At 36.5% G+C, this 19,514-nt stretch overlaps 3 protein-coding genes across 4 annotated transcripts in view; 1 reads left to right on the top strand and 2 right to left on the bottom strand.

Moving 5' to 3' along the window:
• Positions 1–19,514, top strand: part of PPFIBP2 (PPFIA binding protein 2) — a 203,521-nt gene that overhangs the window by 138,969 nt on the left and 45,038 nt on the right. The window lies entirely within an intron of this gene.
• LOC311627549 (olfactory receptor 5P76-like) lies at positions 7,870–8,814 on the bottom strand (the record flags this gene model as incomplete). Its single annotated transcript, XM_084894058.1, has 1 exon — positions 7,870–8,814. The coding sequence occupies one exon, from the start codon at positions 8,812–8,814 to the stop codon at positions 7,870–7,872; it is 945 nt and encodes a 314-aa protein (XP_084750184.1).
• LOC311627550 (olfactory receptor 5P76-like) lies at positions 15,797–16,744 on the bottom strand (the record flags this gene model as incomplete). Its single annotated transcript, XM_084894059.1, has 1 exon — positions 15,797–16,744. The coding sequence occupies one exon, from the start codon at positions 16,742–16,744 to the stop codon at positions 15,797–15,799; it is 948 nt and encodes a 315-aa protein (XP_084750185.1).

The following is a 19,514-nucleotide window of genomic DNA, read 5'->3' on the forward strand; positions in this document are numbered from 1 at the left end:
CTACCCAAAGCCAGTGCATTAATCCCACAAATATTTATTTAATGTCTGTGATGTGTTAGTCAATCACATGTGTGTGAAATGTAACATGGGACAAGACATATAACCTCTCCTATCTCAGATAGAGAAAAGTGCCATCAAGAGAATTAAATAAAAATTATATGACAGTGAGGGACTAAATGGCTATTTTGAACTGTAGAATCAGGAAAGCTCTTTCTAAGGAACTTACCCTTACTTTGTGATTGAAATGCAGTAAGATCTAGGTGGGGAAACAACACCAGAAATAGCTGGTGCAAAGATCTCACAGTGGGAATGAGCGTGACCTGTTCAAGGGATATGAAGACAATCAGTGTATCCAGAACACCTGTCTCATGTGTCATCTTAAACACCCTGTGAGAGAAATAGTAATATTGTGCCCATGCTTAAGATAAGGAAACCATGGCTTAGCAACTTACTTTGTGAAGGTGATAAAGTTTGTTGATAAATTCTGTGTTCACATTTGATTGCATTATGATGATGTTTTTAACGTCTGACTTCTTTAGTAGTCAAAGCAGAAGGCTGTTTTACCAATTTGTCCACGTACTTGCAACATAACCTGGTAAATATAAGCATTTGTGTCATGAGAGTTCAATAAATAAATGGGGTGCCATCTTCCCCAGGAAGCCTCACTGGTTTTTTTTCTTAGGCGCACTGACTAGTTCTTCCCAACTATGTTGTTTTCTCTCTTTAGCCTTTACCTAATTTGGACAGGTGCTAAAGGTTGTTTATTGGCTGTCTCCTTCAATACATTTCAATACCCATTAAGATATAATCACATCACCTAGCAATACGATAACTACATATTGACATTTAATACATACTTATTTAATGAATAATGTATAAACTCTCAGAGTGGTATACTTGGAACAAAGCAAAAAAGACTAGTGTTTCTGATCTAAACAATAAGCTTCATTTTCTTTAGCATAAAATGTTATCTGATTGCCATGACTTCAGGTAACACTAAGGAGCATATTAAGATCACCAGGGCAGTATTCTTGAAAATTATATATTCTCATTACAAGGCCAATCTTTCAAAGAAGAGAAAAGAAAAACTTCAGGAGAAATTGGTATGTTTAGGTTTAGAAAATTTCATTGTGATTCTATTACTTACTTTTTTTCATTTGTATTGATAATAAATATGACTTTTCCTCATAATGCTCAAGGGAACAAGTGATTGAGAATATGTTAATATGGCATCATTCCCATTGCTTCTGAGGGACAGAGTTTGAGGGAGATGTTTCCTGGCCCAGTATTTTGTGATAAATTCACCCTCAATTAGGATATACACTTCGGTAGACTGAAAGGGCCAATAATTGATTTCTTTCCCTGACAACTTTGTTATTCAGTTCACTCATGCCCCACCCTTGCTGAGAGATCTAGGGACTTAGTATGTCTGATTTCTTTGAGATATCATCAGTGGAGACCTACAGGAATTTGAGGCTGCTTCTTGATACTAAACCACCTTGCAGACTGTTTTATCCAGTCACCATATCAAAACCCTGAACAGTGGACATTGTAAACCTATCTACCTTCCAGGAGACCATCATGCCACTCATCATCCCACACCAGACTGAACTGGAGGGGTTTTCTGGCAGCTACACTTAATTTCAGGGCATGGAGCAATGTTCGAAGGTGGAGCAACGGGGGAATTTATCACCAAGTCTTTGGGAAAGTACATTCAGCTTTCTTTCAACCCAATCAGAATAAACGTCAGCTTTGAGTCAGATTTTCTACAATTTTCAAAAAAGATGCAGTAATCATCTCTTATCCATGGGGTTATGTATCAAGATCGCTAGTGGATGCCTGAAATTACAGATAATACTCAAGCTTATATATATATATTGGGTTTTTCCCCTTTGTATACATACTTTTTCATATAAAGGAAGTGCTTATGACTTCTCGTTAGCATTTTGGAATTGCTACCATCACTATTTTGTGCTTTGAGACCTTCATTAAATAATATGTGGGTTACTTGAACACAAGCACTATGGTACTGTGCCAGTCGGATTGATAACAAAACAGCTACTCAGTGACTAACTGGGGTGAGTAGTGCATATACAGTGTGGGTACGCTTCACATCCAGGACTGGACAGAGTAGGACAGTGCAAGACTTCATCATGCAACTCAGAATGGCCCACAATTTATTAAGAATTTTATATATCTTGAATTTTCCACTTAGTATTTTCAGATCACAGTTGATACAGGGTGGGAAAATAAAGACTATTTTTTATTGGAGTCATAGGAATGAATTCTGATAGAAAGTTTAACAATTTATGTATATTAGAGATTTATGAGGCTCATATTTTTTTCTGATTTACATGGTTTTCTAAGTTCATATATATGTATAAGCTTATTTCCTTAGTTCTTACAGTGAGGCTGTATTAGAGCCATCACCAAAGGATTGCTTGTTGTTTTATAAACCACAAGTGCATGATTTTGAAATCATAGTGAGTGGTCAAAGAAAAAATGCAGGTGGAGGGGACACGAATAATCAAACTGCCCATATTTTACAGTGAAATTTACAATTAAATAATGAGTGAAATATGGAAAATGCAGAAGGATTTTATACATGTTTTTCTTGACTCCTCCCTGCTTGATTCTTGTGATACAATGCAGTCACTTAATTAGCCTTGAGATTAGACCAGGAATGATTTTATAATGGAATAGGGAATTGAGCAGAATTAGAGGGTCCTGTGTTCAAATCCAAGCTCTGCTTCTATTGCATACAAATTACATACAGTAATTTAATCTCTGTGATAACCACTTTTCTCCTGTGTAACATGGCTTTACGTATACTTTCTTGCAAGGTTACAATGCTGTGCATACAGACCTGTCAGATATTAAGTGCTCCGAACCTGCTAGTCCTATTCCCATTTGCTAAAACATCACATGGTTTATAGACTTTTCCTACAGGTGCCCAGCAGTACTTACCTGCTCATAGCTGCCTGGAACACAGTATGCGCTCTTCTGCTTAGTCAGCTGTGTGAAGTCGAGCCCTCTTGACCCACTTTGCTTTGGTCTATAGTTTGCAGTCCTGTCCTGTTTGCAGATTTCTAACCTCATCAGTTGCTATTGTCTGTGTTCTAGTTATTTCAAGAATAGGGAAACAATAGCATTCATCTCCAGTCCAACTGTATTCTCGATATTTTCAATACATTATAACTGACAATTAACACCCACAGCAACTTGGTTATTAGAGATGGAGCACAATGTTCATGGGAAATTGAAATATAAAATAAAATTCCATTTTATGTCAAGGAGAAGTCACTTCCAATTTCTTAAAAAGACAAACCATTAATCTACATAAGGAACTCATTGCTCATGCACCGTCTTCTACAGTTCTTTCTGCAGTTTTATTTAGGGATAAGTTTTTAAGCCATTTTCCCCTTTGAATCTCTGTGACATGCTCAGTCTGTGTCTGAGGTTACGAAGTTCCTTATAACAATAGGGTAGAATCTTTTCTATTTCTTATGTCTGGAGCTGAGTTTCCTGTGAATTCCAGTGAGAATTTTGTCACCTGAGACCATTACCCTTGGCACCACTTGAAGTTTCTTCCTCTCCATTAGTCGCCAGGAAGATTGTCCTCTGTGGACTTAGAACTCACTGTGGTGTCCACAAAACATTGTTTTATTCTGACGTGGCATCATGATTACTCAGTGAAGTTTGTTCTTATTTGTCTGAAAAGACAAACCAAGTAATTGAAGCTAAACTTGTTCAAGTACATTTTGAAATGTGGGTAATTCCCTCTTGTGTATTTTATTTCCTACTCAATATTTTTTTTTATAATTCTGAAAATTTGCCATGCCCCACAGGTCTTCTGTCTTATATACAGGTCTAGGGAGAGGGCCAGTCCTACTGGGTGTTGCCTAGGGACTCTGCCAGAAGAAAAGTTGAAAATAATAAGAACATATATATAGTCACAATTGTTGTGGCTGCTTTCTCATGAAAAAACTCTTCTTTTTGCTAAACAGGAAAATCTGCTGTAATCGATATCTCCATTTACTGTAGTTATACTCAATTTTTTTTCCTAGTATTTCAAGAAAAGTATAAAACATAAAGACAGTCTCTCCAATAAATGATGTAGGAAAAATTATACTAAAAATGAAATTATTCATCAGCTTACACCATACACAAAAATAAACTAAAAATGGATAAAATACTTAAATGTAAGTTGTGAAACCATAAAAATATTAGAAGAAAACATAGGCAGAAAAATCTCAAACATCTCACATAGCAGAATTTTCACTTATGGCAAGAGAAATCAAATAAACAAATAAACAAATGGGAGTGTATCAAACTAAAAAGCTTCTGCACAGAAAAAGAAACAAGCATCCAAATGAAAAGGGAACCCACAATGGGAGAACATTTGCCAATGATACATCTGATAAGGGGCTATTTTCCAAAATGTATAAAGTACTCATACAGCTCAACAAAAAGAAGACAAATAATCCAATTAAAAAATGGGCAGATAATTTGAATAGACACTTCTCCAAAGAGGACATAAAATTGGCCAAGAGACATATGAAAAATGCTCAAAGTCAGTAATCATCAGAGAGATTAAAACGACAATGAGGTACCACCTCATACCTGCCAGAATGGCTACCATCAATAAATTAACAAACTGCCAAAACCGGTTTGGCTCAATGGATAAAATATATTAAAAAAATAAATAAATTAACAAACAGCAAGTGCTGAAGAGCATATGGAGAAAAAGGAACTCTAGTACACTGTTGGTGGGACTACAGACTGGTACAACCACTATGGAAAATAGTGTGGAGTTTCCCCCCAAAAAATTAAATACAGAACTTCCATTTGACCAGTGACTCCAGTTGTAGGAATATATCCTAAGAAGCTTGAAACACCAATAAGAATGAATATATGCACCTCTACATTTATAGCAACACAATGTAAAATAGCTAAAGTCTGGAAACAGCCCAACTTCCCATCAGTAGATGTGTGGATAAAAAAGCTGTGGTACATTTACACCATGGAATACTATGCAGCTATAAAGAAGAAGGATCTCTTACCCTTTGAGACAGCTTTGAGGGAGCTAGAGAGTATTATTTTAAGAAAAACAAGGCAGTCAAAGAAAGATAACTATCACATTATCTCACTCATATGTGGAATCTAATGGACAGAATGAACTGATGAACAAAAGAGATCCAGAGACAGAATCATTGAACAGACTGAGGAATCTCAGAGGGAGGCAGGCATGGGGGATAGGAAGAAATTAACCAAATACATGTATGCATAACCCATGGACACAGACAATAGTGTAGTGAAGGCCTGAGAAGGGGCCAGAAGGGGGATAAAGAGAGTGAGGAAGGGCACATCTATAATACTTTCAACAATAAACTGAATTTCTGATTACAAAACAATGTAATATACAATAATGATTTTGAAGTGCTCCTGACAACGCGGAGTAAAAGGAACCCTCCTCACTACTGGTGGGAATGCAGACTGGTGCAGCCACAGTATGGAGTTTCCTCAAAATCTAAAAATGGAACTCCCATTTGACCCAGTGACCCCACTTCTAGGAATATATCCCAAGAAACTGCAAACACCAATCAGAAAGGAGATATGCACCCCAATGTTCATAGCAGCATCATTTATAATAGCTAGGATTTGGAAACAGCCCATCAGCAAATGAGTGGATTAAAAAACTGGTACATCTACACAGTGGAACACTATGCTGCTTTAAAAGGAAGGAAGTCCTACCATTTGCAACAGGAGGGATGTATAATAACTGGAGAGCATTATACTAAGAGAAATAAGTCAATCAGAAAAAGATAAATATTGCATGATCTCACTCATTTGTGGATTATAATGAACTACATAAACTGATGAACAAGAACAGATCCAGAGACAGAGAAACATCAATCAGATGCTCAAACCTCAGAGGGAAGGTAGGGGAAGGAGGGGGTAAGAGGGAGAGATCAGCCAAAGGACTACTCTGCATGTGTATAAGTATAACCAATAGACACAGACACCAGGGGGGTGAGGGCATGAACAGGGGCGGGGGCAGTGGGGGAATAAGGACACGTATGTAATACCTTAATAAAGAAAAAATAAAATAAAATAATGATTTTGTTTTAAGCCACTGAGTTTTGAGTGACTTGTTACACAGTAATGGATAACATGAGACATCGCTTTTCCTCAACTAATAAATGACATTCCAGTCACATTTACCAAATAATCAAAGCCAAACATTTCTGAGGGTTTTCTCAATTTCTTTTTTAAAACATATTTCTTGAGGGGTTTTTTTTCCAATTACAATTGATAGACAATAACATTATATTAGTTACAGGTGTACAACGGAGTGATTAGATATTTATACTAGGAGTGATCATCCCAATGTGCCCATCTGACACTGTTCATGGTTATTACAATATTAGCGACTGTTTTCCCGGTGCTGTACTTTACATGCCCATAAAGGTTTGTGTAACTAACAATTTGTACTTCTTAATACCTTTTTACCCATCCCCCCAACCCCACTCACATTTGTCAGCCATCCACTTTTTCTTTGTATTTATGAGTTTGTTTCTGTTTTATTTATTTTATAGTTTTGATTCCATATATAAGAGAAATCATGGTATTTGTCTTTTTCTGACTAACTTAATTTGACTTAGCATAATACCTGCTAGGTCCATTCATGTTGTCACAAATGGCAAGATTTCATTTTTTATGGCTAAGTCATATCCAATGGATACAATACATTTTCTTCATTCATTTGTCTGTTAATGGACACTTCGGTTGCCTTCATATGTTGGCTAATGTAAACAATGCTGCAGTAAATGTAGGTGAGCAGATATATTTTCAAATTAGTATTTTGCATTTTTTTTTCCAGATAAATACCCAGAAGTAGAATTGCTGGATCATGAGGTAGTTCTATTTTAACTACTTGAGGAAACTCCATACCATTTTCCATAGTGACTGTATCAGTTTAGAATCCCAAAAACTGTGCACAAAGGGCCCTTTTCTCCATGTCCTCATATGCACTTGTTTTTTTGTTTTTTGTTTGTTTGTTTATTTTTTATGATACCCATTATTGACCCAGTGATCCTACTTGGGTCAATAATGGGTATCATAAAGGAAATTGGAGTGAACAATTACATACCAACATTCCTATATTTCTAGGAATATAGCCCAAGTGTGAGGTGGTAACTCATTATGATTTTAATTTTTCTGATGATTGGTAATTTGAATATCTTTTCTTATATCTATTGGCTATCTGTATGTCTTCTTTGGAGAAATGTCCATTCTGGCCTGCTGCCCATTTTAAAATATACATTTTATTGATTTTTTACAGAGAGGAAGGGAGAGAGATAGATAGAAACATTGAGGAGAGAGAAACATCGATCAGCTGCCTCCTGCATGTCCCCTACTGGGCATGTGTCTGCAACCAAGGTTTATGCCCTTCACTGAAATCGAACCTGGAACCCTTCAGTCTGCAGGCCGATGCTTTATCCACTGAGCCAAACCGGTTAGGACTGCTGCCCATTTTTTAACCAGTGTGTGTGTGTGTGTGTGTTAAAAAAAAAAGAATAGATATGAATTCTTCTTTGAATATATGATGAAATATACCTGTGAAGCCATCTGGTTTAGGAATTTTGCTTGTTGGAGTTTCTAAATCACTGATTTGATTTTATTAGTGGTTATCTGTTCAGATTTTATTGTCAACCTGATTCAGCCTTGGGGGATTATATGTTTCTAGGATTTCCTCCACTTACTCCAGGTTGTCTAATTTGTTGGTATGTAATTGTTCACTCCAATTTCCTTTCATTATTATATTTATGATATATTATATCAAATCCCACTAAATAACAGGCATCACTAAGAAATTATTTTTTTGAGAAACACTTTCTTCAGAGCCCCCTTAATGTCATTGTTCCGGAGGCTGTAGATGATGGGGTTCAGCATGGGGATCACCACCATATAGAACACGGACACCACCTTGTTCTGATCCGTTGAGTAGCTGGACTTGGGCATCACGTAAATGAATGTGATGGTCCCAAAGTACAGACCTACTGCGGTGAGGTGGGCGGTGCAAGTGGAGAAGGCCTTGTGGCGCCCCTCACTGGAGTGCATCTTCAGGATGGTGATGAGGATGTACATGTAGGAGACAATTATGACACACACTGTGAGCACAACAATTGAGCCAGCTGTAAATGAAGGGACAACTGCAGGGATACTGCTATCAGAACAGGAGAGTTCAACTAATGGAGCAAAATCACAGAAAAAGTGATTCACTCGATTTGGTCCACAGAAGAATAAGAAATGGTAGCAAATAGCAAAGGAGGAAGCATTGAGAAAACTACCGACATAAGCCACTGTGAGCAACTGGACACAGACTTGTGTGGACATTTTGGTTGAATAAAATAGTGGTTTGTATATTGCCATAAAGCGATCATATGCCATGATAGCCAGAAGGAGGCACTCCACTGTCCCAAAGAATGCAGCTGAACCAAGCTGGGTGCAGCATCCATGATAGGAGATGGGATTTCTCTCCACCAGGAAATTTACAAGCATATTGGGTGTGACAGAAGTTGAAAGGCATATGTCAGCAAAAGCCAGCTGGCTCAGAAAAAAATACATTGGATGATGGAGCTGAGACGAGATTCTGATAAGAATGATTGTGCTGAGGTTGCCAGACACAGTCACCAGGTAGATGCACAGGATGATCATGAAGAGGAAGACTTTGAGGACGGGGTCCTCAGTTAAGCCCAGTAGGATGAAGCCTGTCACTGCCGTGTGGTTTCCATCCCACAGGGAATCCATGAGATAATGTTGCTGCTACCAAACGAATCGGTGATGAAAGATTATGTTAAAGAAATTTTAATTCAATGGTTTATATTTTCATTAATGCACATAGGAGTTATTAGCAACAACATAATTATTCATGCTAAGTTTGGAGGGTTTTTTTGTTTTGTTTTGTTTTGTTTTTAGAGACCAGAGCTACATGCAGTGAATCTTGTATATTTTAAAAATTATTTTTAACAGAAATATGAGGGAACCCGATTCCCATAATGTAGATCATTTTCTCTTTATACTTTCAATTTGTAAAATGTTCTTAAATGCCTTTAAATCTATCATTAAAAATGATAAGCCATATAAGAATAGCAAATAGGAATTGTCAGTATAAAAGTGTAAATGTAGTATTATATAATGGAAATGGGAATTAATAGCTAACAGTTATTGCAAGTTTACTAAATGGTAAGCACAGTTTGAACATGTTAGATGTATAGTTCTATATTAATTTTTATGAAATAATTTTGAAAACTTACATTTATAGATGAAGAAACTGATTTGACATTGTAAAGTGACAGCAAGTTTACATAGCAAGTGGTGGAATCAAGTTGTGAATCTCAGGTAGTTTGAAGCCAGTCCATTTCTTTTATAACGGCACTATAAATGAAATTAATACTCATAATGAAGTGGAGTCTCTCAGAAATGAGTGGGTAACAAATTACCCTTTTTACAGCTACTGTGTAAAAGAGGTGCATAGTTAATCACAAAGAGTACAGTTTCTATCAGTAAAACAAGATCATTTTTTAAAAGGAGAATTATATTTTTAATAGGACAAAGAAGAAATTCACATTGAGATTACAAATAAAGATACCTATTATAAATTTATTAGTATATTTAACATTTCCAATTACACTATTATTATATTGAGTTGTTTGAAATCAGCCTAAATATTGTATACATTTATTTAAGCAAATAAAATAATTTCCTAATATAATAGTGTATTATAAATAGAATATTACAGAGTGAAACAAACTTAGTTTCAACATAATAAGCAGCTGAATAAAATTACAGCCTAAAAAGTTCAGAAACTTACCCAGGTTCACTCTGCTCATGGCCAGGTTGAACCTCATCTCCAAGTTTTCTGGCTGTATGTTTTTGAGTTGGTCAAAAGTATCTGCTCACGAGAGTGAGCTTTCTCGTCCCATGGAAAAATGAAACCCATGTGTTTCTGGCAGGCAAAGAGCAAAGCAGAGCTGTCTAACCCAGTGGTTGGCAAACTCATTAATCAACAGAGACAAATATTAACAGTACAACGATTGAAATTTCTTTTGAAAGCCAAAATTTTAAACTTAAATTTCTTCTAATGTCACTTCTTCAAAATAGACTCGTCCAGGCCATGATATTTTGTGGCTCACAAGCTGCAGTTTGCTGACCACGGGTCTAGCCTAAAGCATCTGACCCATTGGCATTGAATTGGCCTCAAGGATTATTGATTGACCCATTCAATCAGGGTTAGCTATCATGAAAATCCTTCAGTGCCTGCCCACAGTTTACAGCAGTGGGTTTTCACGCTTTGCTTGTGGAAGGCTGAAGTACGTTTTCAATGTAAGCTTTTCGGTACTGGGGGTGAGGGAGGGAGGAGAGAGCATTGACACATAAAAGATTATTCGGGATCTACTTTTGTTTCAAAATTTATAATATATTAACATTCTGGGTAGGAAACTCTCTTGTTTTCCCTGGAGCGTTTTAGTTGAGCCTGCTAGTTTCATAATTCTCTTTGTCAATCCAGCGAATATTTAGAATCATATTGCAGGGGAACCATTATAATTTCCTCTAAAATATTGCCTTTAAAGTTCAATATATTCCACTTTTATTTTTAAGTGCCCCAAATGTCTGATTAATCAATATTATATTCTGATTTATATAATACTTGAAAAATATTTCAAAAATATGTTAAACATAAAAATATGGTAACTCCAGTATTTTACATAAACTTAAAAAAGCATCTAAGTATTTTCAACTTAAAATCATAAGCCTAAAAGTAATACATTTTATATTACATTTGCAAGTCTAATTTGTTGGATACTTGAATATGCAAATTCTCTTAAACATTTATGAACTTGAATATTAATTTACACAAAAAGGTTCCTAAATGTAACCTTAAACCTTCAGTATGTATTTGATTTTTTAAACAATTTCTATATCTTTTTTATCTCCTAGGGTTAAAAAGGCACCTATCAGATAGCAAAACAATCATATCATTTCAACTTGAGTGTCTTGAGGCTTCTGATACCAAGTTCCAGTTTATCTTTGAGCAGAGGAAAATGGGGCCTCCTGCTTGCTCAAGAAATTGGAGCAGGGCTTGGGTCCCCGGCCTCTAAAATGGGCACTTTAAAGCCATTCTTCTAAAAAAAAAAAAAAAGTATCTGGTTCCCTGTAAGCTAAAGCATTCAGAACAACGAATAAATGGAAATTTTGAATATTTACAAACAGTGAGTCTCCAAAGAATCTCAGAGCCAGTGAATTAATTAGCTTTATGATTGAGTGCCAAGTTTAAAGAGTGGGAAAGATTGTATGAATTTCTGGTTTTATGGGTGGATAAACGAGGAGGCCTGCTACCCTGAGTTATATTTGTTTATATCCACTAAATAGACTGTAGAAACTTGGGTTAATTCAGCTAAGGTTACTTGCTAGCTGACTGCTGGATTACATCTGCCTTGTTTCCCAACCAGGTCTAGTGAGTGCAATTTTAGAGAATATATGGAAATCATAGAATCTTCACAAAAGCCAAAATCTTACCTGTTGACATAGGAATTCATTCATTTTACAACAATAAATTCAAAATTATTATTGTTATATAGTAGGCATGTTTTTATTATTGTTCACCTTTGGGGATAAACCTCTGAAGATTCCAGAGATTCAAATGTGAATTCAAAAGCACCAGGCATCATTATCACATTCTCAAGTGAGTATTGAGCAGTTTACTGCACACAAACACAAGCAATCTTTAATGAGTCTGTCAGTTTTCCACAGTGGCTGCAGCAACCTTCATTCCCACCAACAGTGCTTGAGGGTTCCCTTTTGTCCACATCCTGACAACACTATTTGTTCACTTATGGATGGTAGTCATTCTGACAAGTGTCAGGTGATGTCTCATTGTGGTTTTAATTTGCATTTCTCTGATGATTAGTGACATTGAGCATCTTTTCATATGTCTGTTGGCCACTGGCATATCCTCTTTGGAGAAGTGTCTATCCAGGTCCTTTCCCCATTTTTTTTATTTTTTTTATTTCCACTAGTTTTTATTGGTTAACATCTTGGTGTTTGCAAATTGTTTAATCTTTTAAAAAAAAAATCATTATTGTTGAGATTATTACAGATGTCTCCCAGTTCTCCCCAATTACCCTCCTCCACCCAGTTCGCACCTCATCCTAGGCCTTTACCTCCCTATTGTTTGTGTCCATAGGCAATGCATGTATCGTATTTTCTGGCATATAAGACGACCCCCTAATTTTACAGTTAAAACATAGGTTTAGGCTTATATTCGCTGTATAAGACTACCCCCCACTTCCTAGGCAACACTAGTTCTTTTTTTAATAGTCTGCCTCTCTGACTCTGGCCAATCTGAGCAGGCTTTTTACTAGAACACAGTGTAGCTTTGGGTACAGAACATGTATAATTTGCATGCATAAAAAGCCTGCTTGGATTGGCTGAGTTAGAGAGGTGGTCCAAGCAGCCTTGCAGTGATTGGTGTGGGATCGAGTTGGAAAATTCGTTTAGCGGCATATCCAGACGTTTTTCGGGATATACTCGGCGTATATGACAACCCCCGATTTTCGGTTGACTTTTTTTCATTTCAAAAGTCGTCTTCTATGCCAGAAAATACGGTATGCATATGGTCTTTGGTTAATCTCTTCCCGCCCCCACACTTCCCTCTGAAATGTATCAGTCTATTCCATGTTTTCATGCCTCTGGTTATATTTTATTCATCAGTTTATTTTGTTCATTATGTTCCATATTCATTTATTTGTATTTTTAGATTCAGTTGTTGATAGATATGTATTTATTGCCATTTTATTATCTTACTAGAGGCCTGGTGCACGAAATTCATGCAGGGTAGGTTCTCTATGTCTGGCATCCCCACCTCCTCCTTCCCTCACTCCCTCAATGCCCCACCATCACTGCTAGTCACCCTCCATGCTCCACGCCACCATCTGGTGGTCAGTGCACATCATAGCAAGCAGTTGAACTCCCAAGCGGACAATTTGCATATTAGCCATATTAGCTATATATATATATAGAGAGAGAGAGAGAGATATAGATATATATAGATAGATATAGATATAGATATAGATATAGATATAGATATAGATATAGATATATTTCCCCCCCCCTTCTTTTTATTCTTTTTAAGAATACCCTTCAACATTTAATGTTCTACTGGTTTGGTGGTGATGAACTCCTTTACTTTTTCTTTTCTGTGAAGCTCTTTATCTGACTTTCAACTCTGAATGCTAGCTTTGCTGGGTAGAGTAATCTTGGTTGTAGGTACTTGCTAGTCATCACTTTGAATATTTCTTGCCACTCCCTTCTGCCCTGCAAATTTTCTGTTGAGAAATCAGCTGACAGTCTTATGGATACTCCCTTGTAGGTAACTATCTGTTTTTCTCTTGCTGCTTTTAAGATTATCTCTTTGTCTTTAACCTTTGGCGTTTTATTTATGATGTGTCTTGGTGTAGGCCTCTTTGGGTTCATCTTGTTTGGGGCTCTCTTTTCTTCCTGGACTTGTAAGTCTATTTGTTTCACCAGGTAGGGAACATTTTCTGTCATTATTTCTCCAAATAGATTTTCAATATCTTGTCAAATTTTTAATCGGATTGTTTTGTGTTGAGTTGTATAAGTTCTTTATAAATTTTGGATATTAACCCCCTATTAGATATATCATTGGTGAATATATTCTCCCATTCACTGTGTTGTCTTTTCATTTTGTTGATGGATTCTTTTGCTGTGCAAAAGCTTTCTAGTGTGATGTAGTCCTGTTTGTTTATTTTTTGTTTGTTTTCCTTGCTCAAAGACATATGTCAGAAAAAAAATATTGCTACAAGAAATCTCTGAGATATTACTGCCTATATTTTCTTCTAGAATATTTATGGTTTAGAGACATACATTTAAATTTTTAACCCATTTTGAGATTATGCTTGTTTATGCTGTAAGGAGGTTATCTAGTTTCAGTTTTTTGCATATATCTATCCAATTTTCCCAACACCATTTATTGAATAGGGTGTCTTTACCCCATTATATGTTCTTGCCTTTTATTGTTGAATATTAATTAACCGTAAAGGCATGGGTTTATTTCTGGATTCTATATTCTGTTCCATTGATGTATATGCCTGTTGTTGTTGTTGTTTTTTAATGTGTTTTCATTGATTTCACAGAGGAAGGGAGAGAGCCAGGGAAAAAGAAATACATGTGGTAGTCATTTAGTATATAGAAGTAAATTAAGCTTCACAGAAAATACAGTGGAGTTCCCTCAAGCTTCTCTAACAGGATGCAAATCTGATCATGAACAAGTCCCTCCAAGATTTTGTTCACTTAGTCTATGAAAATATCAGAATCCCTGCTCCTTCCCACAGAGAATCACTGTTTTGACCTAACAGAAGAATTCACAGGATGCTCAGGGGAATCTCATCCTGTTCTATAATGGGGTCCCCTGTAATTAGTCTAGAGCCAGATTACAGGGGACCCCATAATAATGGGGTCAGGAACACAGGTCATAATTTATGAGTCTACAGAGCACTTCCCCAGCTGGTAACCTTCTTCCAAGAAGAATGTCATCAGTAATTTTATTGACTGGTTCCACTTGGTTTTTTCTACTCAGAATGTACTCAGTTATAACTATAATTACAGTGGTGCCTCACACAACGAACTTAATTCGTTCCAGGAGCAAGTTTGTTATGCAAAAAGTTTGTTATGTGAAACGCGTTTTCCCATAACAATACATGTTAAAAAAAATAATTCGTTCTGTAGCATAAAATATGCTAAGATGACATAAAAAAAGATAAATTTTTGTTATTATTTTTATTTCGATACATCTAAAAACATAATTTAAAAAAAAACAAAAAACACATTTTTTTAATTTTAAGACAGACTAAGTAGAGTCTACCGAATCTTGCACATCTTCATCCATTTTCTGCTTTTTGGCCGATGGTTTCATGAAAAACCTGTCCAAAGTCGTTTGTTTTTCTCTTTTCTCCAACATCTGCCGGAAATAATGGACAAGAGTATCGGAGTAAAGATCGTTGATCCTGTTTGCTTCAGCTGAATCCAGATAGTGGGCATTGGTAAACTCCTGAATATTGAGTTTAACTTAAAAGGACAACTGCCGTGATACGTGCGTGATTTAATTCGTAATGAAGAACGATTGCCGCGATACGTGCTTAAGTTAAGCGCAGTGACTAACGACTGCCTGCAGTGCCTGCGCGGAAGGATGCAATACATCGGCAGCGATCGTGGAAGCTCGGGCAAAGCGGTCGTGGAAGCTTGGGCGACTTCGTTGTGTGAAACGAAGTTCGTTGTATGAATCATGAAAGGAAGTTCGTTGTGTGCAGTGTTCGCTGTGCGAGGCGTTCTTTATGCGAGGCACCACTGTATCATGTTTATTTTAGGATAAGCTTTTGTAGAAAGTAGTCACAGTCTTAAAGGTTTGGATGTACAATAATCATGACAGAAAACAACTTTTGAAAAAATGAGTAATATTTAAGGGGATTTTAAGTATATGAAGTATTTTCATGTTAGAAAATTTGTATTCATAATAATAAATTTAGGCTAATTTTGTTAGAATTAACTGATAATGGCCTCTAATACTATTTGATATCAGAAAATCTATCCCCTATCTTCACACAGTAGCTCCAGATATGACACATGGATGAATATATCTTGACCACAGATACTCAATTTCCTTTTATTATATTTATGACATATTATCATATCAGATCCCACAACATAGCAGGTTTCACAGAGAAAATATTATCTTGTGAAGCATTCTCTTTAGAGCCCCCTTAATGTCATTGTTCCGGAGGCTATAAATGATGGGGTTTAGCATAGGGATTACCACTGTGTAGAACACAGATACCACCTTATTCTGTTCGGTTGAGTAAATGGATTTGGGCATCACATATATAAATGTGATGGTCCCAAAGAACAAGGTGACTGCAGTGAGGTGGGATGAGCAGGTGGAGAAGGCCTTGTGGCGCCCCTCATTGGAGCGCATCTTCAGGATGGTGATGAGGATGTACATGTAGGAGACAATTATGACACACACTGTGAGCACAATGATGGAGCCAGATGTAAATGAGGGGACAATTACAAGGATACTGTTCTCAGAACAGGAGAGTTCAACTAATGGAGCAAAATCACAGAAAAAGTGATTGACTCGATTTGGTCCACAGAAGAATAAAAAATAGAAGGAAATAATAAAGGAGGAAGCATTGAGAAAACCACCCACGTAAGCCACAATGAGGAACTGGACACAGACTTGTGTGGTCATTTTGGTTGAATAAAGCAGTGGGTTGCAGATTGCCACAAAGCGATCATATGCCATGATAGCCAGAAGGAAGCACTCCACTGTCCCAAAGAATGCAGTTGAACCAAGCTGGGTGCAGCATCCATGATAGGAGATGGGATTTCTCTCCACCAAGAAATTTATAAGCATATTGGGTGTGACAGAAGTTGAAAATCCTATGTCTGCAGAAGCCAGGTGACTGAGAAAAAAATACATTGGATGATGGAGCTGAGAAGAGATTCTGATAAGAATGATTATGTTGAAGTTAACAGATATGGTCACCAGGTAGATGCACAGGATGACCATGAAGAGGAAGACTTTGAGGACGGGGTCCTCAGTTAAGCCCAGTAGGATGAAGCCTGTCACTGCCGTGTGGTTTCCATCCCACAGGGAATCCATGAGATAATGTTGCTGCTACCAAACGAATCGGTGATAAAAGATTATGTTAAAGAAATTTTAATTCAATGGTTTATATTTTCATTAATGCACATAGGAGTTATTAGCAACAAAATAATTATTCATGCTAAGTTAAGAGGTTTTTTTTGAGTCCAGAGCTACATACAGTGAATCTTGCATATTTTTAAGATTTTTTTTAGGAGAAGCATTAAAGAACCCACTTCAACAGAAGAGAAACAGTTCAGAGATGGAAGACGCTGACGACGCCTCACCATACCAGCAGACAGCAGCTGTGTGTTGCTGAAGGATGCCCAGGACCAAACCAGAGACGGTGGAACCTGCATCACCACCATTTGTCCACCAACCAGATCTGAAATATCATGACTGACATGGGCACATAAAGAACGGTTTGACATTGAAATTGGGACTCAAAAGAACTGGTGACCCAGAAAGGAATTCACTACAGACTGATTCATTTGCCTCTCAGCATAACCATTATGGCTTGTCTCAGTTTTGGTTCTTACAAGGGTATTTCTTGGATCACATGATCTCACACATCTAGAGGAAATAATGAACAACATAAACTGATGAACAAAAACAGACCCAGAGAAAGAGAAGCAGCAATCAGACTCTCAAACCTCAGAGGGATGGTAGGGGAGGGAGGGTTAAGCGGGAGAGATCAACCAAAGGACTTGTGTGCATGCATATAAGCCTAACCAGTGGTCATGGACAACAAGTGTGGGGGCTTATGTGAGGAGGGGTTTGGGATGGGAATGGGGGGATGAGGATAATTATGTGATACCATAATCAATAATAATAATAATAATAATAATAATAATAATAAAAAGAACCTACTTCAAATAATGTACTAGATCTTTTTCTATTTATATTATCAGTTTATAAAATGTACTTAAAGTGGCTTTAAATTTAAATACTAAAAACATAAAACTTATGAAAATAGAAAATAGGAATTGTCAGTATAAAAGAGATGTATATAAATATCAGATTATGTAATGGAGATGTGAGTAATAGCTGTTTTTGGAAGTTTACTATATAGTAAGCAGTGTGAAAATTTTAGATATATAGTTCTATATTAATTTTCATGAAATAATATTGAGGAGTTATATTTATAGATGAAGAAGCTGATTTTATATTGTAAAGTGTCAGCAACTTTACATAGCAAGTGGTGGAATCAAGTTGTGAATCTCAGGCAGGTTGAAGCCAGTCCATCTCTTATAACTGCACTATAAATGAAATTAATGCTCATAATGAAGTTAAGTCTCTCAGAAATGAGTGGGTAACAAATTACCTTTTTTATAGCTAATGTTTAGGTGTATAGTCAATAAAAAAGATTACAGTTTTTGTCAATAAAACAAGATCATTTTTAAAAGGATAATTATAATTTTTAATAGGGCAATGAAGAAATAGACATTTCACATTGAGATTACAAATGAAGATAACTATTATAAACATATTATATCTACCTAACATTTAAAGTTAAACTATTATTATATCAAGTAGTTTAAAATATCAACCTAAATATTGTATAAGTTTAAGTAAATCAAATTGTTTCCTAATATAACAATGTTTTATAATTTAAGTATTACAAAATGAAATAAATTTAGTTTTAAAATAGTAAGCAGCTGAATAAAGTTACAGCCTAAAATGTTCAGAAGTTTCACCCAGCTCATGGCCAAGTTGAACCTCATTTTCTGGCTGTTTATTCTCAATTTGGTCAAAAGTATCTGGTTGCCTGTAGGCTAAAGCATTCAGAACAATGAATAAAGGGAGATTTTGGATATTTACAAACATTAACACTCCAAAGCATCTCAAAGCCAGTGGATTAATTAGCATATGGTTGAGTGCCAAGTTCAGAGAGTGGGAAAGATCTTGTGAATTTCTGGTCTTATGGGTAGATAAATGAGGAGTCATGGTACCTTGAATTATATTTATTTATACCCAGCAAGTAGACTATAGAAACTTGGGTTAATTCAGCTAAGATTACTTGCTAGCTGACTGCTGGATTGCATCTACTGTGTTTCTCCAACAGGCCTTGTGGGTGCAACTTTAGAGAATACATGGCAATCATAGATTCCTCACAAAAGTCAAATCTTACCTGTTGACATAGGAATTCACTCATCTTACAGAAATAAATTAAACTCACTGATGTTATATAGTAGGCATGTTTTTATTATTGTTTGCCTTTGGGGATAAACCTCTGAAGATTCCAGAGATTCAAATGTGAATTCAAAAGCACCAGGCATCATTATCACATTCTCAAGTGAGTATTGAGCAGCTCACTGCACACAAACACAAGCAATCTTTAATGAGTCTGTCAATTTTCCACAGAGGCTACAGCAACCTTCATTCCCACCAACAGTGCTTGAGGGTTCCCTTTTGTCCACATCCTCACCAACACTTGTTTGTTCATTTATGGATGGTAGTCATTCTGACAAGTGTAAGGTGATACCTTGTAGTTTTAATTTGCATTTCTCTGATGATTAGTGACATTGAGCATTTTTTCTTATGTCTGAAGCCAACTTCATATGTCCTCTTTGGAGAAGAGTTTATCCAGGTCCTTTCCCAATTTTTTGTTTTCTTCCTCTATTTGCAAACTCTAGTATTTGCAAACTCATCTATTAAAATACATTTTTACTAGAGGCCTGGTGCCAAAATTCATGCACGTGGTGCGGGAGGGGGTCCTTCAGCCCATCCTGCACCCTCTCCAATCTGGGACCCCTCAAGGGATGTCCAACTGCCTAGTGGAATCGGG

This window comes from Pipistrellus hanaki, assembly GCF_964339955.1.
Source record: "Pipistrellus hanaki genome assembly, chromosome: 9".
Taxonomy (NCBI): Eukaryota; Metazoa; Chordata; class Mammalia; order Chiroptera; family Vespertilionidae; genus Pipistrellus; species Pipistrellus hanaki.